The following is a 25,800-nucleotide window of genomic DNA, read 5'->3' as shown; positions in this document are numbered from 1 at the left end:
CGCCTTCACACCCATTAAGATGGTTATTAAACAAAACAAAAATAAACGAACAAACAAACAAACCTAACAGAGGCTGGTGAGCATGTGGAGAAATCAGAACCCTCTGTGTTGCTGGTGGGCATGTAAAATGGTGCAGCCACTGTGTAAAACATATGGCAGTTCCTCAAAAAATTAAAAACAAAATTATCATGTGATCCAACAATTCCAATTCTGGGTATAAACCCAAAAGAAATGAAAGCAGGAACTCAAGTAGATATGTGTACCCGCCCCCATGTTCATTCCTGCATTACTCACAACAGTCAAAAGGTGGAAACAACCCAATGCCCACCAATAGATGAAAAGATAAACATAATATAGCATATATATATATATAATGGAATACTATTCAGCCTCAAAAAGGAATGAAATTCTGACAGATGCTATAACATGGATGAACCTTGGAGACATTCTGCTACGTAAAATAAGCCAGTCATGAAAGGACAAATATTGTATAATTTATGATTCTATTTATATAAGGTACCTAGGACAAGCAAATTCATAGAGATGGAAAGTAGAATGGTGGGTACCAGGGGTTGGGGGAGGGGAGAATAGGAAGTTATTGTTTAATGGGTACAGAGGTTCAGTTTGAGAAGACAAAAAAGTTCTGAAGCTGGATGGTAATGATGGTTGCACAACAGTGGGAAGGTACTTAATACCACTGAAGTGTACACATTAAAATGGTTAAAGAAAGAGAGAGAGAGAGAGAGAGAAGAGAGAGAGAGAGACACTACTTCACACCCATTTAGGTGGTTACTGAAAAAAAACAAAAACAAAAAAACAGAAAACAAGTGTTGGGATGTGGAGAAGTTGGAACCCTTGTGCATTACTGGTGGGAACAATGCAACTGCTGTGGAAGACAGTATGGTGGTTCCTCAAAAAGCTAAACACAGAATTACCATATGATCCACTTCTGGGTATATACCCAAAGATACTGAAAACAGGGACATGAAGAGATATTTGTATACCCATGTTCACATCAGCATTATTCACAACAGCCAAAAGGTGAAAACCCAACTGTCTAGCAAGTGAACAATTAAACAAAATGTGGTCTATACATACCAACTGAGTTTTGTTCAGCCTTAAAAGGGAATGAAGATGTCAATTACATCTCAGTTTTTAAAAAAATCTTTAATTAAAAAGGAAAGAATGGGGACTTCCCTGGTGGCGCAGTGGTTGAGAATCTGCCTGCCAAAGCAGGGGACACGGGTTCGAGCCCCGGTCCGGGAAGATCCCACATGCCGTGGAGCAAGCCCATGCACCACAACTACTGAGCCTGTGTTCTAGAGCCTGTGAGCCACAACTACTGAGCCACCGTGCCACAGGTGCTGAGCCTGCGCGCCTAGAGCCCGTGCTCTGTGGCAGGAGAGGCCATCGCGATGAGAAGCCAGCGCAGCGCAACGAAGAGTTGCCCCCGCTCGCCGCAACTAGAGAGAGCTCGCGCGCAGCAACGAAGACCCAATGCAGCCAAAAATAAATAAATTAATTAAAAAAAAAAAAAGAAGAAGAATGAAGTTTGGACACACGCTATGACATGAAAACATTTTTACCTGAAATAAGTCAGACATGAAAGGACAAATATTGTATGATTCCACTTATATGGGTTACCCAGAACAGGTAAATAAACAGAGACAGAATACAGATTAGATGTTACCAGGGGCTAGAGGGAGGGGGCAATAGGAGTTACTTGCTTAATGGTTAGGGTTTCTGTTTGAGGCGATGAAAAAGTTTTAGAAATAGATAATGGTTATGGTTTCATTACATTGTGAATGTAATTCATGCAATGAATTTTATGTGAAGTTTACACATAAAAATGGCTTAAATGGCAAATTTTGTTACAATGTATGTAACAAAATACATTCATCACAACTTTGTAAAAAAAAAAAAGTAACGTAATATACAAAAAAACACTGAATTAAGCACCTTAAATGGGTGAACTGTATGGTGTGTGAATTATATCTCAACAAAGCTATTTCTTAAAAAGGTAACCATGGCTAACATTTAGTGAACACTTTCCACACACCAGGCACTGTTCTAAAAGGATTACATAAACCTCAAAACAACCTACCGAGGTGGCTACATTTCTTAACCTCATTTCACGTATGAGGAAATTGAAGTTAAGTAATTTGTCCAATGTCACTCAGGTAGTGGAAGAGTCAGGGGTTCAAACCCTACCAGATTTTAGAGCTCCTACAGTTACCCACTCTGCTCCACTGAGTCCCACAGTGTGATAGGAAGGTTATTAAAGGCACCCAATAGATGCCCCGTTAACTAAGCGAATGAGATGAACAACTACTGTGGAATTCTAGCAGGAAAATAAATTCTAAACACTTGGAATGTAGCCAGAAGAGTCCATGATTTATCATCTCTAAAATTTCAGAACTTTCCAATAGCGGGAATTTCCTGGTGGTGCAGTGGTTAAGAATCCGCCTGCCGATGCAGGGAACACGGGTTCAAGCCCTGGTTTGGGAAGATCCTACATGCCACGGAGCAACTAAGCCCCTGCACCACAACTACTGAGCCCGCGCCCAGAGCCTGTGCTCTGCAACAAGAGAAGGGACTGCAATGAGAAGCCCGCACACCACAACAGAGTAGCCCCCACTCGCCGCAACTAAGGAAAGCCTGCACGCAGCAACGAAGACCCAATGCAGCCTAAAATAAATAAATAAAATTTAAATTTTTTTTCAAAAAAAGAATTTTCCAATAGCTTTAATGTTAATACAACTCTGAGTTAGATTATTAACACACCATTTCATACATTTAAACACCGGCAGAAGAGTATAACCTTGCCCATGTATCTTCAATAAGACTGGAGAGTTCACTTAGTAACCTCTCCATTGACAATTCTCCTCTGAAAGGCTACAAAAAACTAGGCTCCTAAAGGCAACAAAAGTAAACCCAATTCTGGTAACAGAATTCTATAAAGAAGGGTGCTACAAATGTCCAGAAACAGAGACCTAGTACCTATTCTATAGGTTAGGTACCTACTTAGATGCCTGTTAACCAGGCAAGGTTCAGGTCCAACTTTTGTGTGTTTCACCAGAATGCTAACATACCATTGTCAGTCCTACCCTCACTTATCAGTTCTTGATACCTCTCCTATAGTCCTCACAAGTTTGCTGATGTTGACATTATTAAACCATTCACATTGGTGGCACTACTCAACAGGAAGTTGAAAACTAACAAACTAGGGCACAATCCAGAGTTCAGAAATGAATCAGGTGACCAGGCGCATCTAAGTCTACTGAACTCCACCTAGATCCCCGCAATTCTGACCTTCACAAGCAAACCTGGAATGTGCAAAAAATACAAGTACTCTTACAGTTTATGTACCCTACAAAACAAGGCCCTTTGTTTTATTAAAAAATGCACGCCCAGAGTTGAGCCCATAAGCACAACATCAATTCTAAAATTAAGAGAAAAACACAGATTTACAACGCCAAAAGGAATCTAAAAAGCGAATACGAGGAAACTTCCCTCTCCTCCTACCTGCGCCCAACGGGTGCAGGACCCACCAGACCACTACCCTGGCTCCAGATTCTACAGCCCCGAGTGCCGGGCTCCGAACTCTCGCGCCCTGTGGTCCGGCTGAGCCCACTCGGGTCTGTCCAGGTCTGAGAGTGAGGCTACATGCTAAGCACAAAAAAAGCTCCCTCTTGAACGATGCCTCAGAACTGTATCAGAATCTTTAAAAAGCAGGAAAAAAGGAGGAAGAAAGGGCCGCCTGCTTGGAGCTCCTCAGACCAGGAGCACCGAACCGCAACCACGCGCCAGCTACAAAACACCGCAGCCGGCCGCCCCGAGACTGGACCGGTAATTCCACCGCCGCGCCGGGCCCCGCCCCGGGCCCGCGACCATTCTGGGGCGTTCCTCCCGTGGGCGGCGCCTCCCTCACCACACCGCCACTTGGCTCTCTTCCTGAGCGAGGCCGCGGCCGCCCCGCGACACCGAAGCTGCAGCTTCTAGCCCGCGCGGGCCCGCGACGTCCAGAGCGGCCTGGCAGGCCGGCTCTTTTCCCCCAGGCTCCGGCACGCCCTCTCTACGGCCGCAAGCCCTTACCGAGGCAGCGCGGCCTCCGCGGCCCGCTCCTCCTAATCCTCGGCCGCTGCCACCGACCCAGCGCCGCGGAAACCGGAACTTCCTCCGCGCCGAGCCGCTGCCTTCACAAAGGCGCCGCCGCCTTTAGCGCTCTGCCCGCCGGGAGATGGAGTACCGCGGCCGGTCGCACCGAATCCACTCCCGGCGTACCCCGCGCGGGGGGCGGAGGGCGGGGCGGGAGGGGGGTGCTTGCCTGCGCGGGTGGGACGTAAGAGCACGCTCTCGTCGGCGTCCAATGGGAGGGCGCCCTTCCCTCCCCCCCCAACTCCGTCCGCCGGGGCTGCTGGGGGTTGTGGTTTGGCCTCTGACCCACGGGTTCTAGTTCTTTTTCGGTCTTTGGAGTTGAGCGAGGCGTGCATTTTCTTGGTGGCTTGGCCTTCTCGAGTTTTGCTCCCCGCCAGAGCGCACATATGGCCCCGGCCTGCGTAGCTTGAAAACGACTTATTTTCCGTTAATATGAAGGAAATGGAAGGGAGGCGTCTCCAGCCTAAGACTTCCGAGGCAGGGGCTTCTGGCCCACACAAGAGCCTGTTTTCCGACCCTCCCATAGGATAGGGAAGCAGTAGTCACAGAGGCTCGTCTCCTTTTCCTTCTGATGGGTTTCCAAGTTAGGTATTACCGACTCAGGAATACCAGGTGGGTGTCATCTGTGTTAAAGGTTTAATAGCCCTACCTACGAAGGAAAATCTACTCAGTTTACACAGAGCCTTGCTAGCTCGGGCAATACATCTGGCCAAGAGTGACTTGTGCGAGGTCACAGAGCAACTGGAAAGTATCTGCAAATCAGCAATCTAGTGGAAAACGGGGCAGCACAACTTTCAGTTTGCAGCTCATGTCCAGAATCTCCTTACAGCTAATGTTCTTCAAATGGCCAGCTCCAAGCTTCCAAGTGGATCATCTACATTGTTGAAATGCTTGCTGGTTCCAGCTACCTGGTATCGCCAGGTAGTGGCTCCTCAGGAAAGGTAACCTGATTTTATAGCCTGAATTCAACATCATGGAATCGAAGAAGTCTGCTGCAAGAAAAGCCTATAAATCATTCTAAAATAAAGCAAGACTTATCTGTAGAGAAAAGAGATTGTTGAGTTAAGTAGTCTTTAAAGTTACTTTCCCACTTTTCAGACATCTTGTCTGGAAGTCATTCAAGAACTGCATGAAGCTCTTGCTGTGTGCCAGGCACTGTATCAGGTGCTGGGGCCACAGGAACCTGAACAAAGCTGATAAACTTTGCTGCTCTGGGGACTTACCTGGTGGTCCAATGGCTAAGACTCTGCCCTAGCAATGCAGAGGGCCCGGGTTTGATCCCTGGTCGGGGAACTAGACCCCACATGCATGCCGCAACTAAGAGTTTGCGTGTCGCAACTAAAAAGATCCCGCATGCCACAGCAAAGATCCCGCGTGCCACAACTAAGACCCGACACAGCAAAATAAATACTTAAAAAAAAAACAAAAGCAAAACTTTGCTGCTCTGGTGGAGATGGGAGTGGGGGTGGTTACTGAAGACAGACAACAAACTAAACAAGATATATAATCTCTGCTGAAATGAGTTTGGTTTCTGTAAGGAGGGAGATGGAAAGCTGTCGGAGGGCTCTAAACAGAATAATATCATGGCTTCCATGTAACCGGGATCCCTCTGGCTGCTGTGTAGAGAATAAACTGAAGGTGGGAAGGGCAGAAGCATGCCAGCTGATTAAGAGACTGTTGCAGTAATAAAACCACAGAAGGATAATACTTGTACCTATGTGGCCACAGTGGAAACAGGAAACATGGACTGGGATGAGGGGAAAGAGGGAAGAATGTCAGAGGAGCAATTTTGGTAGGAAGAGCAGGAGCTCAGTTTTGGGTAGGTTGTGGGTTTTTTTGGGTTTTTTTTGTGTGCGGTACGCGGGCCTCTCACCATTGTGGCCTCCCTCATTGCAGAGCACAGGCTCCAGACGCACAGGCTCAGCGGCCATGGCCCACGGGTCCAGCCGCTCCGCGGCATGTGGGATCTTCCCGGACCGGGGCACGAACCCGCGTCGCCTGCATTGGCAGGCGGACTCTCAACCACTGCGCCACCAGGGAAGCCCTGGGTAGGTTGTTTTTGATGCCTAGTAGACAAGATGTGGAGTTGGCAGTTGGCTACATGAATCTGGAGTTCAAGGTAAAGGTCAGGGATAGAGATGCAAATCTGGGAGGTATCAACATATCGCTGGTGCTGATATTTAATGACATGGGCCTGGATGAGATGACCTAGGGAATGAAGGAGTGAGAATAACCAGAGAGCAGAGTTGCAGCCCTGAGGCCTGGGGCACACCAGCACTAAGAGGTTTCAGGGAAAAGGAGGAACACCTACACAGAGCTGTGGGTACTTCGACTTTGCTTCCCAAACTGGACCATTGTTGGTGGTTCTTTCCCTTATCGGATAGTACTTTGTCCTCTAAGGAGGTAAACATATGAAAGAACTAATTATTTTTGCCTTATGCCCAAGCTCCTTGGGCAATAATAATTGCTACCCTTGTTCACAACTCTTTGCCTGGCCTTGTGCTGACATTTCATTATCTCATTTAATCTTCACAATAACTGTATGATATCCCCTTTTGTAGTTATGGAAACCAAAGCCCAGAAAGATTAACTTGCTGAAGCTGGAAAGTAGAGGGTGGGGGGATTCCAACCCAGGTCAGTCCTACTCCAAGGCTCATGTTCCTGCCTACTTTCCCCTTTTCCTTATGGTGATTATTGAGTTTTCAGAGGAAGCATCTAGAATTTTTTTTTTTAACTTACATTGGCCCATAGTACTTGTAAGGTTGTTTATATTGCCTAAGACCAGGAATATGAGTATTTAGAATAGCTGACCCAGAACAGCGCCCTCGCCCGGAATGGGGAGCACAACGTCCAGCTGCAGAGGTAGCTTGACTCACTTTCAGCCCCTAAATTCTCACATGGAAGAACCCAGCAAAGAGGAAGACTGTTGTGCTGCCTGTTGTTCTTTGTTGCCTTGGTCACACTTGGGGCCATGACTCTTCAGCATCGAAAGTAGGGACTTGATCAAATGTTAAAATGAGAGACAGGAACCAGGAGAGATACAGATAATACAAGGGCCACAGAGGAAATTTTCCAGCAGAGCAGGAAAACCAGCTGCCTTACCAGGAACTGCAAAGTAATAAAAACAGGAAGGAAAACCTCTTCAAAATTTCCAGGGAAGAACTGACTATTCTTTTTTTTTTAATTAATTAATTTTATTTATTTATTTTTGGCTGCGCTGGGTCTTCGTTGCTGTGCGCGGGCTTTCTCTAGTTGTGGTGAACGGGGGCTACTCTTTACTGGGGCGCGTGGGCTTCTCATTGTCGTGGCTTCTCTTGTTGTGGAGCATGGGCTCTAGGCGCACAGGCTTCAGTAGTTGTGGCACGTGGGCTCAGTAGTTGTGGCTTGTGGGCTCTAGAGCTCAGGCTCAGTAGTTGTGGCGCATGGGCTTAGTTGCTCCGTGGCATGTGGGATCTTCCCGGACCGGGCTCGAATCCGTGTCCCCTGCATTGGCAGGCGGATTCTTAACCCCTGCGCCACCAGGGAAGCCCGACTATTCTTATTATTAGCTCAGAATACTTCATATTATATAATCTTGTATTTGTAGGAGGGAGAAACTGCTGAAGATGCTGAAAGAGTCATTTAAAAATTTGCCCTGAGTCACACCAGCAAGATAGCAACAGGGCTGGTAACAGATCCCAGCCTCAGGATACAATCGGGTCTTTTCACTTCAGCTACAACATTTTCACAGCACCTCAGGTTCTGAAATGTCCACTCAAGCTATGAAAGAAAAGACATCTGGGGAAGAACAGAGGTCTTATTACCTTTGCTCCAGTTCTAGCTAGTCCTCACCACTGCCCAAGGCTAATCCTCACTCAAAGCCCAAGGCTTGAAGCAGCATCATACAGGGCAGCAGAGCCATCACAGAATTGACATGTATTATTATTCCAAAAGACCTAGATTTATTTCCTGGTAATTCTATCAGTAAAAAGTGACCTTTAGGGCTTCCCTGGTGGCACAGTGGTTGAGAGTCCGCCTGCCGATGCAGGGGACACGGGTTCGTGCCCCAGTCCGGGAGGATCCCACATGCCGTGGAGCAGCTAGGCCCGTGAGCCATGGCCGCTGAGCCTGCGTGTCCAGAGCCTGTGCTCCGCAACAGGAGATGCCACAACAGTGAGAGGCCCGCGCACCACAAAAAAAAAAAGTGACGTTTAGGAAGGGTTGTCCCAATATTCAAATATAGGTCAATAGGTTGATTTAAACAGAGTTTTAAATCACAACCTTAAAACGTTTCGTAAGTAGCCACAACGGTTTGCTCTGAGTGTCCTAGGCTCAAGAGTTAGCCAAAAGCCCGTGGAGTAAATGGCCACTTGCTTGGCTAAGGAGATGCAATACTTCCAAATGACAGTGGTGCTATCTGGTTGAGCTGATGTGCTTGAAAGCAAGAGTGGGACTCAGATAAGCCCTGAGGTCATGTGGAGACTGTTGAGGAGATTGGTTAGGTATGTTAAAAAAAATTTTAAATTTGTCTTCTATAGGGATCAATTCTATGGGCTGCAGCTTCTGGTTAATGGAATGTAGCCAGGATATTTCTGTATCTACCAGAGAATATGAGACCTTCTTGGCTTGAACTCTCATAATGTAATATGGCAGGATTAATGAGAGTAAAACTATATAAATGATATTTACTCTAAGGGTGGGAGCCTGTCCTGCTGAGCTAGTAAGGAGAGAAAATACTGAGTGACCTGTGGAGACAGGGAGAGACTCCTCTCTCCTTCCCAGGGGAAAAGATAGTTAAGGAATTGGGCATTTTCTCACACGTTCTTAACTATCAATAAAAGGGAGGAGAAAGCTCCCCTTAAACTATGTGCGAAGGTCTAAGCCCTGTGCAAAGCCATCTCCGGTAAAAGGCCACAGCTTTGTCACAATGTCAGTCACAGTCCAGTGTTGTGGAGGTAGGCTCCAAGTGGCAGCTGTCTGAGACTATGAGAAAAGCCCAGGGGCAGAGCTCTCCCTCAATTCCAGTGTAGGGCTGAGATGGAGACAGAACACTGCATTGGGGTGTTTGGAGCAGCAGAGAGAATCAAAGGAGTGACTTCATACTTTTTCCTTCATCCCTGAACTGTTGGGTGAATTAACCATGAGGTTATTAAGTGATTTAATTGCTTCAGAGAAAACATGAGCAGTATTGTTGTTAATCCCTAATTTTATTTCTTTAAACTACTCTCCAAAAGTAAACTTGTTGATTTTATGTTTTCCTGTTTTTTTCTAGAGGTGGTATCCAGGCATTCATCTTTTTTTAAAAGTTCCCCAGGTCATTCTATGTGCAGAGTTGAGAGCTACATTCTAGAGATTCATACTGATATATGAAAACGTGGCTAAAAGGATGTTCTGGGACTTCCCTGGTGGCACAGTGGTTAAGAATCCACCTGCCAATGCAGGGGACACGGGTTCGAGCCCTGGTCCGGGAAGATCCCACATGCCGTGGAGCAATTAAGCCTGTGCACCACAACTCCTGAGCCTGTGCTCTAGAGCCAGTGAGCCACAACCCCTGAAATCCGTGTGCCTAGAGCCTGTGCTTCGCAACAAGAGAAGCCACTGCAATGAGAAGCCCACTCACCGCAACTAGAGAAAGCCCGCGCACAGCAACGAAGACCCAATGCAGCCAAAAATAAATAAATTTATTTTAAAAAAATGTAAAAAAAATAAAAGGGTGTTCCTTTAGCAGCAGTTGGTGTGCCTACATCCTTTACAGTCAGTGTGGCCGGGTCCACTAATGACATTTATCCAGCCCCCAAACTTGCACTGTCCTTCCACAATTAGTGGAGGAAACAATGCCATAGTCTCTTTCTTTCGCTTTAAATAAACCTCTTGTTGGCTCGGGCGGAGGAGCTAGGAAGTCTGGGCCTGCGGTCCACCCCAGGCTTTGGGTTTGGGGAGGTGCCTGAGTTTGGCCGGGACCCTGTAAAAGGCGGTGCGGGATGATGCCACCGCTGACCCGGGTCAGGCCCCGCCCAGGTCTCTGCCGGGACCTGGCGCCCCGCCCCACCTCGCGGCGGCCGTGCACTGCGAACTACATTTCCCATAATGCACACCGGGGCGGGCAGGGCCAGGCCCAGCGACTGGAGCCGGGCCTCCGCCGCCAGAGGCCGGCGAGTGCTGTCTTCTTGAGCCGGCAGCCGGGCAAGGGGCCGTGGGAGAGAGCGGTGGCCTGCGCTGTGGCCATGTCTGTGTCTGCAGGGGACCGTGGTCCCGCGAACCTGAACCATCAGTCCGGGCCCGGCCGGACACCCGTGACCTCCCGGGGGTCCGGCAGAGGGCAGTGACCGGCCATCTCTGTGCTTCCTGACCCCTTACCCCTCCCCGAGAAACAGGTGAGTCCGACTGCCAACCCACGTGGCTTGGGGGCGCCGAGAGACTGGAGAGCTGTCATCTTTGAAGGGAGGGGCTTGAAGACTGGGGGCCCCTGCAGTCTACGCTGCTATTTGCGGTAGAAGGACTGGGTCTCTCTGGGGTCCCTTCGCCGGTTCCCAGCTGGGGAATACAAAAGGCGAGGCCTGGAACTCTTCCTTCGGCTGGAAGGGCAAAGTCCTGTAGCCCCAACGCACACACATTCGGCCCAGCAGAGTGCTCTCAGAGACTGGCAGAGGTTGACTGTGGGGTGAGCAGGAAGCTCCTGAAAGTGTCTTGAGGCTTGGGACTTTGCCTTCAAGGGTGCCCTGGCTCAGATAACCAAGCTGCCTCTTGCACCTGTTGAGCCACACTTTCTGGGCTCGAGTTTGCTGGGGAGGGTGAGCAGCCTTTGTCAGAAAGGGGAGTGACCACTAGCAGTGACAAGTACCAAGCTATACTCTCAGCGTGGAGTAGGCATCCTGCTGAAGCAGTTACAGCACAGCCTCACCTGGACCCTGTCTGCCACACATCCATGCATCCTGGCACCATCCTCCCAGATAGCCCACTCTCCAAAGGGTCAAGGCAGGATAGGGCACAATCTAAGCAGGAAGAGGGAGCAAGAGTGGTAGGGACCCAGTAGGGAGGAGTTCTTGCAAGGCCCTTCCTCTCTCCAGGCCAGGCACCTAGAGGAGGGAGGCATACCAGAAGGGCTGATTGAGCTAACTTGTTTAGTGACATTGCTCAAAGGCACAGCAGAGCACTTCTAGGGCAAATAGCAAGCCCTGGGGGCTTCTAGAGAGGCTGCCTGAGAAGGGGCCCCAAGGGAGTATCTGGGACTGTTTCCAAGAGACCTCTCTTGCTTAACTGCTTCAGGCCCAGCCACCCAAGAGCTTCAGCCACACAGGTTATGGCTCCAGTGGGGTTTGGGGTGGGTTTTGCTATGAGTCATTCACCCTCCCTGCCTAGTTTCCAGTGTAAATGTCCAGAGAACTGTTTGCTTCACCAGGGCTTTTGGCTGGACCCCGATACTTGCCTTGGAGATATTGAGGTACTACATGATTTCAGGTGGTTGGAGAACTGTTCGGAAGGAGATGTCCACTAGCCCCAGCCAGCTGACCCTGCTCTCACAACATGCAGGTACCATGTTGGGTAGTACTCAGCCATGCTGGGCACAGTTACCTAAATCCCACTGGGATCAGTGGATAGTGGGCCCTCAGGGGTAAGCTGCTGTAGACCTTGTTTTGGTCTTTGAGCCAGAGGCGCAAGGCCACAGAGTAGGGACATGTGGTAGAAAGGAGTTCAGCTTGGGAGAGACTTCTGGGAGCAGCAGGGAAGTTACAGGTCTGTCCTGCAATTTCAGGATGAATAGCCAGTTAGCCTGGAGGAACTCCCAGCCCTAGGCCCAAAGGCATCTCTGTCCCAGCATCACAGATGGGTCATTTCAGGCCAGAGCCCACCTGGCTTCATGAGGTCAGAAGCACGTCCTGCTCACTAAGGGCCTGGCTCAGGATGAGCAAACTTGCAAAGGACTGATTTACATGGCAGAGATTACTGGATCTGTGTATAAGTGCAGGTACACATGGTCTGAATAAGAATAATCATGATGTGCTAAAGACAGCTGAGTGTATATGTACCTGCTCTGTGCCAGGGTAACCAAATTACATGGATTATCTCATTTAATCCTTCCACAACCCAATGAATCAGTGCTGTCATCATCCTCATTTCATAGGTGAGAAAGCTGAGATTTATAAAACCAAGCCAGGTTAATACAGGTCCCTCTGACTCCAGAGCCACTGTTACTGAACACTTAACTACTACCAAGGACTAAGTCTTCCCTACAGGCAGGAGTCTCCCAAGGCTACATTGGAGCTGGGTGTTCTCTGAGGATCTTTCATCTTCTCCCTTCCAAAGTTATTTATCTGACAAATGTTAATTAAAATCCTGCTTATGGAGCTGACATTCTGAAATTTGCGACAGCTCACAGGGTTACCTTCAATGTAGAAAAATAAAGCAGGGCAAGGGAGATAAGAATCCAGGATATTCCAGGAAGGCCTCTCTGATAAGGTAACACTTGAGCAGCAACCTGAAGGAAGTGACAGAGTGAGTCATGTAGATATTTGGCCAAGTAGTGGAATAGGTGAGGTGGGGGGCAGGGGGAAAAGTAGGGAGGTGTGGTCCAGGCAGAAAATTCAGCAAGAGCAAAGTTCTGAAGTGAAGGAATACTCAGGATTTACATTTACAGTATACTCAAGGAAAGCCATAATGTCAGTGTGGCTGGGTTGAAGCAAAGCAAGTAGGGGAAAGAACAGGAGATGAGGTTGAAGAAGTAATTTGGGGGGTGGGGTGCAGTGCGTGTAGACAGAGAGGTTCTTGTGCACCACTGTGAGGAAATTGGCTTTCTCACTGGGTTAGGTGTGACCGTTACAGACTAGTGAGCAAAGGAGCTACGTGACTTGACTTCTGTCTCAGGCAGATCACTTTGAGTGCTGTGAGAAGGATAGACTGTACAGGGACAAGGACAGAAGTGGGGAGACTGGTTAAAAGACTGTTGCAATGCTGGAGAGGGTGTGGAGAAAAGGGAACCCTCTTATACTGTTGTGGGAATGTAAATTGATACAGCCACTATGGAGAACAGTATGGAGGTTCCTTAAGAAACCAAAAAGTAGAACTACCATACGACCCAGCAATCCCACTACTGGGCATATACCCTGAGAAAACCATAATTCAAAAAGAGTCATGTACCACAGTGTTCATTGCAGCACTATTTACAATAGCCAGGACATTTACAATAGCCAGGACCTAAGTGTTCATCGACTGATGAATGGATAAAGATGTGGCACATATATACAATGGAATATTACTCAGTCATAAAAAGAAACAAAATTGAGTTATTTGTAGTGAGGCGGATGGACCTAGAGTCTGTCAAACAGAGTGAAGTAAGTCAGAAAGAAAAACAGATACCATATGCTAACACATACATATGGAATCTAAAAAAAAAAAATGGTTCTGATGAACCTAGGGGCAGGACAGGAATAAAGACACAGACGTAGAGAATGGACTTGAGGACACGGGGATGGGGAAGGGTAAGCTAGGATGAAGTGAGAGAGTGGCATTGACATATATACACTACCAAATGTAAAATAGATAGCTAGTGGGAAGCAGCCGCATGGCACGGGGAGATCAGCTTGCTGCTTTGTGACCACCTAGAGGGGTTGGATAGGGAGGGTGGGAGGGAGACGCAAGAAGGAGGGGATATGGGGATATTTGTATATGTATAGCTGATTCACTTTGTTACGCAGCAGAAGCTAACACGACATTGAAAAGCAATTATACTCCAATAAAGATGTTAAAAAAAGAAAAGACTTGCAGCAATCTGCTAGAGAGATAATGTTGACTGGGACCAATGTGATAGTGGTGGAGGTGATGAGAAGTGGTCAGATTCTGAATATGGGCATTTTCCTATGGAACATCAATAATCTGTTCCATGAAAGTTGGACATTCTGTCTGGAATCACTAACTTAGTATCTGTTTCCCACTTTTTTTTTTAACATTTTATTGAAGTATAGTTGATTTATGTGTTTCCCCATTATTTCAAATGGGAAAAAGTATAATTCTTCCTTCATCAACCCCAAATCCCCAATTTTCTAAAATGGCACTAAAACACAAGGAAAATACATACCTAATATATGCCAAACAAATTATAATGTTAGGATACAAAATGCTTAAAACACTTCCTCCTGATCAAACAGTGTTGCTTTGATACAGCATCATGGCCTCTTTCAGTACCTGCAGATAGCCATGATGTAAGTAAACCCCTTTTGTTGGCACTCAATGATCTATCAGTTCTATTTGAAATGTAATTTGAGGCTTTAAATGCACATTCCTTTATTAAAAAATATAGATCAAGTGTTGATAATAGTTTTTTTCTATGTAAACATAAGCTCAATCAGTACAAGTTTGTTGTATTAGTTATCTATTGCTGTGTAACAAGTTATCCCAAAACTTAGCAGCTCAAACCAATAATAAATATTTATTATCTCATACAGTTCCTGAGGTTCAGGAATTTGGGAGCATCTTCGCTGGATGATTCAGGCCCAGTGTCTCTCATGAGGTTGCAGTCATTCAAAGGCATGACTGGGGTTAGATGATTTGCTTCCAACACTGCTTGCTCACGTGACTAGCACATTGGTACTGGCTGTTCTCAGGTTTCAGTTTCTTACCACGAGCTCCTCTCTTTACGGCTGCTTGAGTGTCCTCACAACTGATGGCTGATGGCTGCACCTAGAGAGAGTGATCCAAGAGAACAAAGCAGAAGCCACAATGTCTTTTATGACCTAGCCTCAGAAGTCACACATTGTCATTTTCACATTATCCTGTTGGTGACATAGATTAGTTCTGCTCAGTGTGGGATGGGAGTATATAGACTTGAATGCTGGGAGTTGAGAATCACTGGGGACCATTTGGAAGGCTGGCTACCACAGCTGTGTATTAAAAACCAAGAGGCATTCTATGTGGCAAAGGTTAATGAGAGACATTTTGCTGGGTGTACCTGTATTCTGAAGTAAAGCTGACAAGATTTGCTGGTGGTTTGGTATATGAGGTACGGGAAAAAGAGAGGCATAAGGGATGCCTCCAAGATTTTTTGCTAAATAACTGGAAGTATCAAATTGTCTTTCACTGAGATGGAGAAAACTCTGAGAGGAACAACTTTTTAAGGGGATGATCAGGAACTCAGTTTTGGACATATAACTTTGAGATACTATAAGATATCCAAGGGCAGACATCAAGTAAACAGTTAAATGTGTGTGCCTCTGGAAGTCAGAAGAGAGATTAGGGCTGTGAATAAAATTTGGAATCATTAATTTATCGGTGAAATTTAAAACCATGAGACTGAATAAGGTCACCAAGGGATCGAATGAAGACAGAAAAGAGATCCAAGACCTGAAATCTTGGTCCCTCAACAGTAAGAAGAACTGTAAAGAGAACTTAGAAGGAGTGGTCCATGAGGTAGGAGAACCATGAAAGGAGAGTGATGTGCCAGAAGCCAAGAGAAGAAAGTGTTTTGAGAGAGAGGAAATAATCATTGTGGCTGCTGAGTGAAGTGAGATGATCCTGGAGGTCACTGGAGACCTTGAGGGAGCAGTGTTACTGGAGTAATAGTTGGAATGGATTCAAGTGTGAATGGGAAAAGTGGAGAGACACCTGAGCGCTCCACATTTCCCAGTCCCTCTGGCCACATGACTAGTTCTGGCCAATCTGGACTTTGAAGTATTTAAGAGTTCTGACATGACCCTCCAGCCCTGTCTTCCATTGCCAGGTGACGGCAGAACTATAAGATGCTAGTAGCCTGGATTCCTGAATCACTGCCCGGAGGGAGCTGCTCTGAATTGCTACCAAACCCACAGTACATGAGCAAAAAATAAGCCTTTAGTGCTCGCTTCGGCAGCACTAAAATTGGAACGATACAGAGAAGATTAGCGTGGCCCCTGTGCGAGGATGACATGCAAATTCCTGAAGCGTTCCATATTTTTTGGTTCAGGCGGTAATGCGAGTGATGGGGAGCGGCGCGGGGTGGCAGATGAAGCTTCGGCTCTCCCGCTGCTCACCTCCTGCTGTGCGGCCCACTTCCTAACAGCCCACGTCCCAGATAGAGGTCCGCAGCCTGGGAGTTGGGGACCCCTGCTGTATATAATGGAGTCAGCCTGTCAAATTAGGAACTTGTAAATATTTTAATACATATTATCCTTTAGAGTTTATTAAAAAATGGTTGCAAAATCTGTGAAGATGGTCAAAAGGTACAAACTTCCAGTTACAAAATAAATAAATCCTGAGGATGTAATGTACAGCATAGTGACTATAATTAATAATGCTTGTATATTTGAAAGTTGCTAAGAGAGTAGGTATTAAAAGTTCTCATCACAAGAGAAAAATTTTGTAACTTTGTGTGGTGATGGATGTTAACGAGACATGGTGGTGACCATTTTGCAACATATACAAATATTGAATCATTATGTTGTAGACCTGGAACTAATATAATGTTATACATAGATTATTTCTCAATAAAAAAATGCTTGCAATAAAAAAAAAAAAAAGAAAAGCCTTTAGGGAATTCCCTGGCAGTCCAGTGGTTAGGACTCTGCACTTCCATTGCCTGCAGCCCAAGTTCAATCCCACAAGCCATGTGATATGGCCAAAACAAACAAAAAAAGCCTTTATGTGTAAAGCCTCTACCATTTTGGCACTCATTTGTTACACAGCATAGCCTAGCTTACGTGACTAATTAAACTCCAAGTACTGTTTACTGTTTTGAGGTTTGTTTGTTTGTTTTATAAAGGACAGCAAAAAAAAAAAAAAAAAAAAAATAGGGTGGTACCTAGAGGGGAATGTAGAGTTAAGGGGAGGTTTGTTTTAAGGTTTTAATTGAAATAAAACAAACATAAAGTTCACAAATCATAAGTACAGCTCAATGAATTATAACAGAGTAAACACATCTAAGGGAAGGTGTTTGGAAAATGGAAGAAACATCAGTATATTGGTGATGAATAGGGGAGAAGGGGACACTGATGATCTGAGAGAGAGAGGGACAGCTGCTGAAGCCATATGCTTGGATGGGTGAGAGGGGCTGGAGTGGAGGTGTTAGTGGAGCCCAGACAGCTCATCTTTAGTAAGAAGGAGGAAGGCAGAGTCTGGCAGGTGAGGTGAGGTGGTAGTGGGAATCTTGGAAGTTCTCTTTTGCTGACTTCCATGTCCTCAGTGAAATAGAAGGTAAGGTTATCACTGATAGTGCTGAGGGTGAGCATTGGAGAAGATGATGGAAGCTTGAGAAGAGAGAAGATGTGAAGCTCTCCACTAGGGGAGTGGGAAAGTGAGTACACATAGAAATGTAGGGCATTCCCATTTAAAGTAGTTGTTCTGGACCCTCTCCTCAGAAAAAAGCACATACCAATCCAGGCCTCCATCCAAGGAGCCAGGTCCAGAAGCCCTGGCCACAACCCCAGGACTGGCAGTAGCAGCTTGCCCTCTGCCTATATATGGACAGACTCATCTCTCTGGAGTCGCTCTCTCTTTACACAGCAATGCAGACCCCAACCGGGCTTTTAGGTTAGCTTGTAAAATAATGGTCTCCAAGGTTCTCGTGTGGCCTGTGTCTTCTTCCTCAAGATCTGGACATGCCCTAGTTTCCTTAGCACCCACTGCCCTGGGCTCCGTGGTGTTGCGGTGGCTGTTTTGGCCTGTTTTGGATTGCTCCTCTTGGTCTCAGTCTCAGAGGAGACCTTTCTGGATGCCTCCCCGGGTTCCTGTTGAGGGCATGCAGCTTCTTAATTACTCTTCATCAGAAAAGGTGGACCACACCTTGGTCTTCTGGGCTCTGACCCTCGCTGGGAACCATCACTCTTGATTGTCTTGATGGACAGGACTGGTGGCCTAGAAAATCCCAAAAGGTAGATGTTCTCCCAAATAATCTTCCTTTGAAGATTATTCAAAGGGCACTCTGTGTGGGGTGATGCTGTTGACCAGTGGTACCCAACCCCCGCTTAACTCTGTGGTGCTCTGGGACCAGTGGGGGCGTGACCATCAGGCCAGTCTCTGGCCCTGCCTCCCTCTCTGTCTGTTTTGCACATTGAACTGCTTTACAAGATTAATTTGAAGAAAGGATTCCATAGCTTACAACAAAGATGACAGAAGAGCTTGAAAATCAACTCTTTGGGTACACTTGCAGGAGCTGCCCGCTAGGAACTTGTGGTCGGAGAGAGTTCTTAGACACAGGTAAGCGGGGGCCACACAAATGCTAGTGCTGGTGACACTGTTTTGAAATCACTCTTCTCATGAACGTTTTTGAGCACCTACTTCATGCCAGGCTCAGGGTGGAGTCATTTGCCCAAGGTTACAGAGCTAGTAAGGGACAAGCCTCAATTATTCCCTATGGACTCTGCTCCAGGAGGGCAGGGACAGAGTCTGCTTTGCTCACACTAACACCAGTCCCCCCCAGGCCCCTGGCCTGCCTGCAGTGCCTTCCTCATGAGTCTCTGACTAGTCTTCGCTGCCCTTCTAGCCCATCCAGCCAAATTTCTATTCCCTAAAGGGTTAGTGCCTCAGATGGAACCCCTCTCCTATGGATTGTTTGTTGCCTGCCAAATGAAGACCCTTCAGCCTGACATTAAGGGACCTTAGAGGCTGATCCCAAGAGAGCCACCCAACTTCGTTATCCCTGACATCCACTCTTGGCCACCTCCACCTGGCCCTGAGGCTGCAGAAGGACTGGGAGATCAGGCTGAGTTTGTCCTTAGTGTCCATCAAATGGGCACTGAGAACCGACATGTCCATAGTTGTTTTTAACTGGAGAGGTGAGCCCTGGTGCCAAATTCAAAAGGTACAGAATGCAAGGAGAAAAGCAAGGCTTAGGCCTGTTTACTCTGACTCACTTTGTTCATAGTAAATGTCTAAATATCAAAAAGAACTGATTTGTCAACTCAGTTTTGAATGGAGAAATGTTCATGGTAGGATGTACAGTGGAAGATATCAGGATACAGAATGGTTTCAATTACCAGCTCCAGCGCTTCTTTCCTGTCGTGACATTGGACAATGTACTTACACTCTCTCAGCTTCAGTTTCTTCATATATAAAGCTTGTCTGACAAGAGTGCCTGCCTCAGAGAAGAGTGATCAGGATTACATAAAAATCCACATAGGGACTGGGACTTCCCTGGAACTTCTAGGGGTAAAGAATCCGCCTTCCAATGTAGGGGATGCAGGTTCGATCCCTGGTCAGGGAACTAAGACCCCACATGCCGCGGGGCAACTAAGCCCACGTGCCATAACTAGAGAGAGAAAGAAACACTGCACACCACAACTAGAGAGAAGCTTGAGTGCCGCAACTAAGACCCGACACAGGGACTTCCCTGGTGGCGCGGTGGTTAAGAATCCGCCTGCCAATGCAGGGGCACGGGTTTGATCCCTGGTCCAGGAAGATCCTGAAGATCGCAGAGCAACTAAGCCCATGCGCCACAACTACTGAGCCTGCGCTCTAGAGCCCGTGCTCTGCAACGAGAGGCCACCGCAATGAGAAGCCCGCGCACCACAACAAAGCTTAACCCCTGCTCACCGCAACTAGAGAAAGCCCACAAGCAGCGACGAAGACCCAACACGGCCAAAAAAAAAAAAAAAAGTATATTTATTTATTTATTTTGGCTGCACTGGGTCTTAGTTGCATCAGGCAGGATCTTCATTGCAGCATGCAGGATCTTTAGTTGTGGCATGAGGGATCTTTTAGTTGCAGCATGCTGCTCTTAGTTTCAGCATGCGGGAACTAGTTCCCTGACCAGGGATTGAGCCGGGCCCCCTGTATTGGGAGCACAGAGTCTTAACCACTGGACCACCAGGCAAGTCCCCCATGCATTCTTTTATAATCAGAAAGAGAACAGCACGCTTCTTTAGAAGGGAATATTCAGAACCCATTCCCCGGAGGTTTGAGTTAGCTGGGTCCTGGTGAGGGATACTTTCCTGTACTTAACCACTCTTAATTATGCCAGTGACTCCTGCCACTAGCACCTTCCCGCTTACCCTCAATGATGCCTTTGTTTGCCCCACAGGAGAGCCCAAGGGATGGCTGCTGACATGCAGAGGAAGAGAAGCAGCGAAGGCCCTGATGGCACGTTGGCTCCTTCTGATGGGCAGAGTGTGGAGAGAGCTGAGAGCCCCACACCAGGACTGGCCCAGGGAATGGAGCCAGGTATGGGCAGGGTGCGCAGCCCCAGCCAGCTTACAGCTAGAGCAGCCTCGAGGGCAATCGGGATTCCCAACCACTCTTTCACTGTCACTCATTCATGCATGCTCACTTGTTAGCTATTTGTCATGTGCTGGGGATGCTGCAAGGATCCAGGCTCAGTGTGCATCTGGCCTTCCTCTCCACTTCATGTTGTGCCACTTGCCCTGTGCTGTCTTGCCACCAGTGTGGGCTCTTCTCCTATTTCCTGTGTCTACAGGTACCTCCCTGGCTCCTTCTCTCTCCCTCAGCTCTCAACTTAAATGTCACCTCCTCACAAGAGAGGCCTGCCCTGACCATGCTCTGCACAGAACACTAGTTATTTTGTAGTCTTATTTGTGTGTGTATGTATTGCCCATTTTTCTTGTCTACAAGATTGTGAGCTCTTTGAGCACAGAGCTGTTGTATCCCCAATGCCTGGTACAGTGTTGAACTCATAATAGAGACTCAAAACATATCTCTTGAACTCTTCTGTCCAAAAAAAAATCAGTAAAGGAAAACTGACATTGTCCCTGCCTTGGGGGAGCCACAGGCTAGTGAGAGCATTCCAGTGGAGGGGGTTAGGAACCATGGGTCCCTGTGCAGGGTCAGGGAGCCTTCTCCCAGGGAGAGAGATTTGCTGAGCACAGGAGGTATTCCAGGCACAGGGCGAGGTGCTGGGAACACAGCAGCAAAAAACCAGGTTCCTGCCCATGAGGGGGAACCCCACTGCAGTTGGGGAGAAGGGCAATAACTGATAAGTGCCGCAAGAGAAGTCAAGGAGGGGGATATGATAGAGTGCCTGGGTTTGGGGGTCAGGTGACAGGGACAACTAACATCTTTGCTGTGAGCTGAAGTGTGACAGGGAGCTGGCATGCAAAGAGGTGGGAGTGCCTTCCATGCAGAGGGAACAGGAGATGCAGAGGCCCTGAGGTAGGTGGGGATATCCAAAGAGCAGATGCACGAAGGGCTGTGAGATGAGAGTGAGAGGGGCAGGCAGATACTGGCTACCACCGCAGCCTTGAGGGGTTGGGGTCTTATTCCCAGTGTGAGGGGAGGAGGCTGGTGGGCTGTAAGTCACAGCAGAGCATGACTTGTAGCCAGAAGGAACAGTGGCTTACCTCATCAGGACAGGCAGAGTACTGTATTGGGCACCTTGCTGGTGAGGTGGTCTGCCAGAAGCTACTGCTCTAAACACCAGTGCTTTTGGCTGGCAGGTGCCGGACAGGAGGGTGCCATGTTCGTCCATGCCCGTTCCTATGAGGACCTGACAGAATCAGAGAATGGGGTGGCTTCTGGGGAGAGCCCCAAGGAGGGTGCTGGTGGTCCTCCACCTCTGCCTACAGACATGCGCCAGATCAGCCAGGACTTCAGTGAGCTGAGCACCCAGCTGACAGGTGTCGCCCGAGACCTGCAGGAGGAGATGCTTCCAGGAAGCTCTGAGGACTGGCCGGAGTCCCCAGGGGCAGCTGGGCGACCAGCCACAGAGCCCCCAAGAGAGGGCACTGGTGAAGGGGATGAGGAGGAGACTGCTGAGGCATGGCGCCTGCACCAGAAGCATGTCTTCGTGCTGAGCGAGGCGGGGAAGCCTGTGTACTCCCGCTATGGGTCAGAGGAGGCACTTTCCAGCACCATGGGTGTCATGGTGGCCCTGGTGTCCTTCCTGGAGGCTGACAAGAATGCCATCCGTTCCATCCATGCAGGTGAGCCACCAGGAGGGGGGTGCCAGGAGGTCTCCCTGGCCAGGAGAGACCATACCAGGTTTCGGACTCCCAGGGACTAGAGGGCTGGGATGTGCTGTGTGACCAAGGTTAGTCCCTCCACCTCACCGAGCCCCAGGTCCTCATCTGAACACGGGAAAACAACACTGACTGCCTCATAGGGCTGTTGTGGGGGCCAGAGGTGGCTCGCACATGGGCTTTGCCCTTGGAGAAGGTGAGAAGCCGGGGGAGGTAACCAAAATAATCCCAGGTCTTGAGCCCCACCCAGCTCTTGCCACTTAGCCCAAGAATGTGTGTCTTTCTGAAGTGCTTCCTGCATTTTAGCTGGTCCCAGTCTGTGAAACAAGTGGCAGGAAAGGGGAAAGGGGGGGAAAGGGGGGCCCATGGGCATCTGTTTTTCTTTCATCCTGAAGCCCCCTCTGTGTGCACAGTTCTGAGGGGAGGTGGAGAGATTGTGGAAAGCGGGGCTCTGAGGGTGCTAGGGCAGGCCATTCAGGGAGGGCTTTCCGGAGAAGGGCTGAAGCTGACACCACCCCTATCCATCGGTCCCATCAGATGGCTACAAGGTAGTATTCGTGCGCCGGAGCCCACTGGTGCTGGTGGCGGTGGCCCGCACGCGGCAGTCGGCACAGGAACTGGCGCAAGAGTTGCTCTACATCTACTACCAGATCCTGAGCCTTCTTACGGGTGCGCAGCTGAGCCACATCTTCCAGCAGAAGCAGAACTATGACCTGCGGCGCCTGCTCTCGGGCTCTGAGCGCATCACAGACAACCTGCTGCAGCTCATGGCGCGAGACCCCAGTTTCCTGATGGGGGCGGCGCGCTGCCTGCCCTTGGCGGCGGCCGTGCGCGACGTCGTGAGTGCCAGTCTGCAGCAGGCGCGCGCCCGCAGCCTCGTCTTCTCCATCCTGCTGGCGCGCAACCAGCTCGTGGCGCTTGTGCGCCGCAAGGACCAATTCCTGCACCCCATCGACCTGCACCTGCTCTTCAACCTCATAAGTTCCTCCTCGTCCTTCCGCGAGGGCGAGGCCTGGACGCCCGTGTGCCTGCCCAAATTCAACGCAGCCGGCTTCTTCCACGCACACATCTCGTACCTGGAGCCTGACACGGATCTCTGCCTGCTGCTCGTCTCCACCGACCGTGAGGACTTCTTTGCAGTGTCTGACTGCCGCCGCCGCTTTCAGGAGCGCCTGCGAAAGCGCGGAGCGCACCTGGCGCTGCGGGAGGCACTGCGCACACCTTACTACAGTGTTTCCCAAGTGGGCATCCCTGACCTGCGCCACTTCCTCTATAAGTCAAAGAGCTCGGGACTCTTCACCAGGTGAGGGAGGGCCTTGGGGAGACTGCTTGAGGGAGACAAGGGCGTGGGGGGAGTGGGCGGCTGGTTGGGCCTGAGCTCTGATGCAGTCCTGAAGCTGATGACCCCTCTGGGAATGGACCGACCTGCTGTGTCTGTTTGACTCTGATACCAGGGGCCCAAACCCCCTATCACCCTACTCCCCATCAGCATACACCTCTCTCCTTCAGTCATTTCCCATAAGGCCTTGAAATACCCAATACACCCAGGGAAGGAAGCTGGAACAGAGGTCTCCTCTGTTTGGTCAGTTTGGTCCAGCCCAGGATGCACAACTCCTCCACTTCCTCCTCCAGCAGAGGGGCTGGGGCCAGATGAGGCATCTTCTATCCTCCTTTTACCCCTTTTTGGTCCAGAAGGTTCCTGGCTCACTTTTCCTTCATCTCAGACCTGTCACTCTGTCTAGGACACCTAAACCCAGATTGGTTTCTCCAAGGGAGGGTCACCAAAGATGCCATGAACTTGGGGGAGAGGGGAGAACAGGGCTCCAGTCTGGGTGGGCCCAGCTTTGTCCTGGGGAGTCTTCAGTGGTGAGGAGACAATGCCTTGTCCTGGGGTGGGGGGGCATTTGGAGGGTAGGACCCATGGTGGAGTCTCCCTGGCCAGGAATAGGTGTTTCTGGATCTCCAGAGAAGCCAGTGGAAGTCATTCCTTTGCGAACCCACTCCCCCATCTCCAGCCCTGAGATCGAGGCCCCGTACACCAGTGAAGAGGAGCAGGAGCGGCTGCTGGGCCTCTACCAGTACCTGCACAGCCGCGCCCACAATGCCTCCCGCCCACTCAAGACTATCTACTACACGGGCCCCAACGAGAACCTCCTGGCTTGGGTAAGGCAGCCCTGGGATGGGCTGGGCTTCATCGGGGTCCTGGGCAAGGGCCACAAGGGTTGTCTAATCTGGATGACCACCCTGTGCCCCCTTCCTCCAGGTGACAGGCGCCTTTGAGCTCTACATGTGCTACAGCCCCCTGGGGACCAAGGCGTCGGCCGTCAGTGCCATCCATAAACTGATGCGCTGGATCCGCAAAGAAGAAGACCGCCTCTTCATCCTCACGCCCCTCACATACTGATGAGAATGTGTGTGGGCTCGGCCCTCCTAGGCACACCAGGCTGTGGAAGCCATGGGAGCTTCCAGGTGGGGCTGGCCTCTGGCCCAGGCAGCAGGCAGGGACTGTGGGTTGGTGTGTGCATTAAAGTGCTTTGGGGAAGACACTTGTGGGCCTTGTCACTGGTTCCTTCACTCTCACTCACACACAGACGCTGGATCCTCCTCCCTAGGCCCTGCCCATGCTTCCCCATGCACAGCATCACATGTGCTCAGAGTTGGCCCCTGGGCTGGGGCTGTTTTCATTCAGCTGAAGTCCTGCCACGTGTAAAGTGTTCTCTAGGACCCCACTGGCCTTCCCCACCACGACCAACCTCCCGCGATGCCCCACCCCACACTCAGTCTGAGCCCCTGGTGCCTCCCCTGTCACTCCTAGGTGGGATTCCCAGCTGCATGGCCTGAAGGACCACCCAACCACCTGGGAGCCCTGACTGTGGCTCTGCTTAATGGACTGCTGTATTTCAGCAGGGGCTGAGCTGAGTAAGACAGGGACAGTCAAGTGGAGAGAGTCTGAGCCCGGGCATGGGTGGGAGCCCTTGGTGAGGTGGCCCAGTGTTCAGCACAAATTCAGAGTCCAGCCTCACTATAGCTGTAGGCCTCTGGGGAAACTATTCCAGCTTAGGGTTCCTCATGAAGGCTGTCCACCTCAGCTCCCCTACCTCTAGCCAGCACATTCCTTAGGATGGCCCCCAGGAGTGAGCCAGAGGACCTGAAAGAAGACCCAGCTGACCTCCGGGGCTGGAGTGGACCCTGCCCTAAGAAGGGCTGATGCTCTTTTCAGTCACCCTGTTCCCTGGCATGGCCCAGCCTACGTGGGTCACTAGGAACATCCCAGGAGGCTCAGCAGTGAAGGCCCAGCCCCATTCACTCTACCATGAGACCTTCTTAGGACAGAGCCCAAGGCACAGTGCAGAAAGCTTCTACCTTCCTGCTGGGGACTCTCCCAGTTATGCCACAACTGAACCATCTCACTGGCCAGGGGAACAGAAGACCTAGGAAGTGTTTGGGAGAATAGTGTCCATGGAATATGGTCTTCAGACTATAGAGTGAATCACCTTCATGCAGTCTCTGAGTGCTGGAGCAAGATACGGTGCCACTAAAACCAACCCATGCTGGAAAATGTGTCTTTGTAGGTGGCATAGGCCAAGGATGCACTGGAATGAGTCACTTACTGTCCCAGGAAATGGCAGCACAGCGCCTGCCCTTGGCCCCACCCCAGATCACATTAGAATGGGTATGGCAGCAGGCCACCTGCCCAGACCCCAAAGCCCCTCTGGAGCAGCCACAGGCTTGGTGGGTGCTGCTCACACTGCCCACATGCCCTGGGTCTCTTTTCTGTCTGCTTGCTGTT

General features: G+C 49.4%; 2 protein-coding genes and 1 pseudogene across 4 annotated transcripts in view; 2 read left to right on the top strand and 1 right to left on the bottom strand.

Annotated features, from left to right (window-relative positions):
• The window catches only part of RBM6 (RNA binding motif protein 6), a 107,445-nt gene extending 103,193 nt beyond the window's left edge, over positions 1 to 4,252 (bottom strand). The window contains exon 1 of the mRNA XM_060022531.1: positions 4,096 to 4,252. The gene's annotated coding sequence lies outside the window, so the exon portion shown is untranslated. The remainder of the gene's footprint in view (positions 1 to 4,095) is intronic.
• Positions 4,253 to 10,241: 5,989 nt separating this feature from the next.
• MON1A (MON1 homolog A, secretory trafficking associated) lies at positions 10,242 to 24,548 on the top strand. 3 transcript variants are annotated; one of them, XM_060022529.1, is made up of 7 exons: positions 10,242 to 10,511; positions 11,537 to 11,667; positions 20,120 to 20,259; positions 21,489 to 21,974; positions 22,548 to 23,313; positions 24,026 to 24,173; positions 24,274 to 24,548. In XM_060022529.1, exons 3-7 carry the CDS (start codon positions 20,133 to 20,135, stop codon positions 24,412 to 24,414), a joined length of 1,668 nt encoding a protein of 555 aa, XP_059878512.1. In that variant the 5' UTR covers positions 10,242 to 10,511; positions 11,537 to 11,667; positions 20,120 to 20,132; the 3' UTR covers positions 24,415 to 24,548. The 3 variants fall into 3 exon arrangements, with proteins under 3 accessions (XP_059878512.1, XP_059878511.1, XP_059878513.1); XM_060022528.1 differs by lacking the exon at positions 11,537 to 11,667; XM_060022530.1 differs by lacking the exons at positions 11,537 to 11,667; positions 21,489 to 21,974.
• Positions 15,961 to 16,061, top strand: LOC132433051 (U6 spliceosomal RNA; annotated as a pseudogene).
• Positions 24,549 to 25,800: the final 1,252 nt, after the last annotated feature.

Source organism: Delphinus delphis, chromosome 10, assembly GCF_949987515.2.
Source record: "Delphinus delphis chromosome 10, mDelDel1.2, whole genome shotgun sequence".
NCBI lineage: Eukaryota > Metazoa > Chordata > Mammalia > Artiodactyla > Delphinidae > Delphinus > Delphinus delphis.
This window is presented reverse-complemented; position numbering and strand designations above follow the sequence as displayed.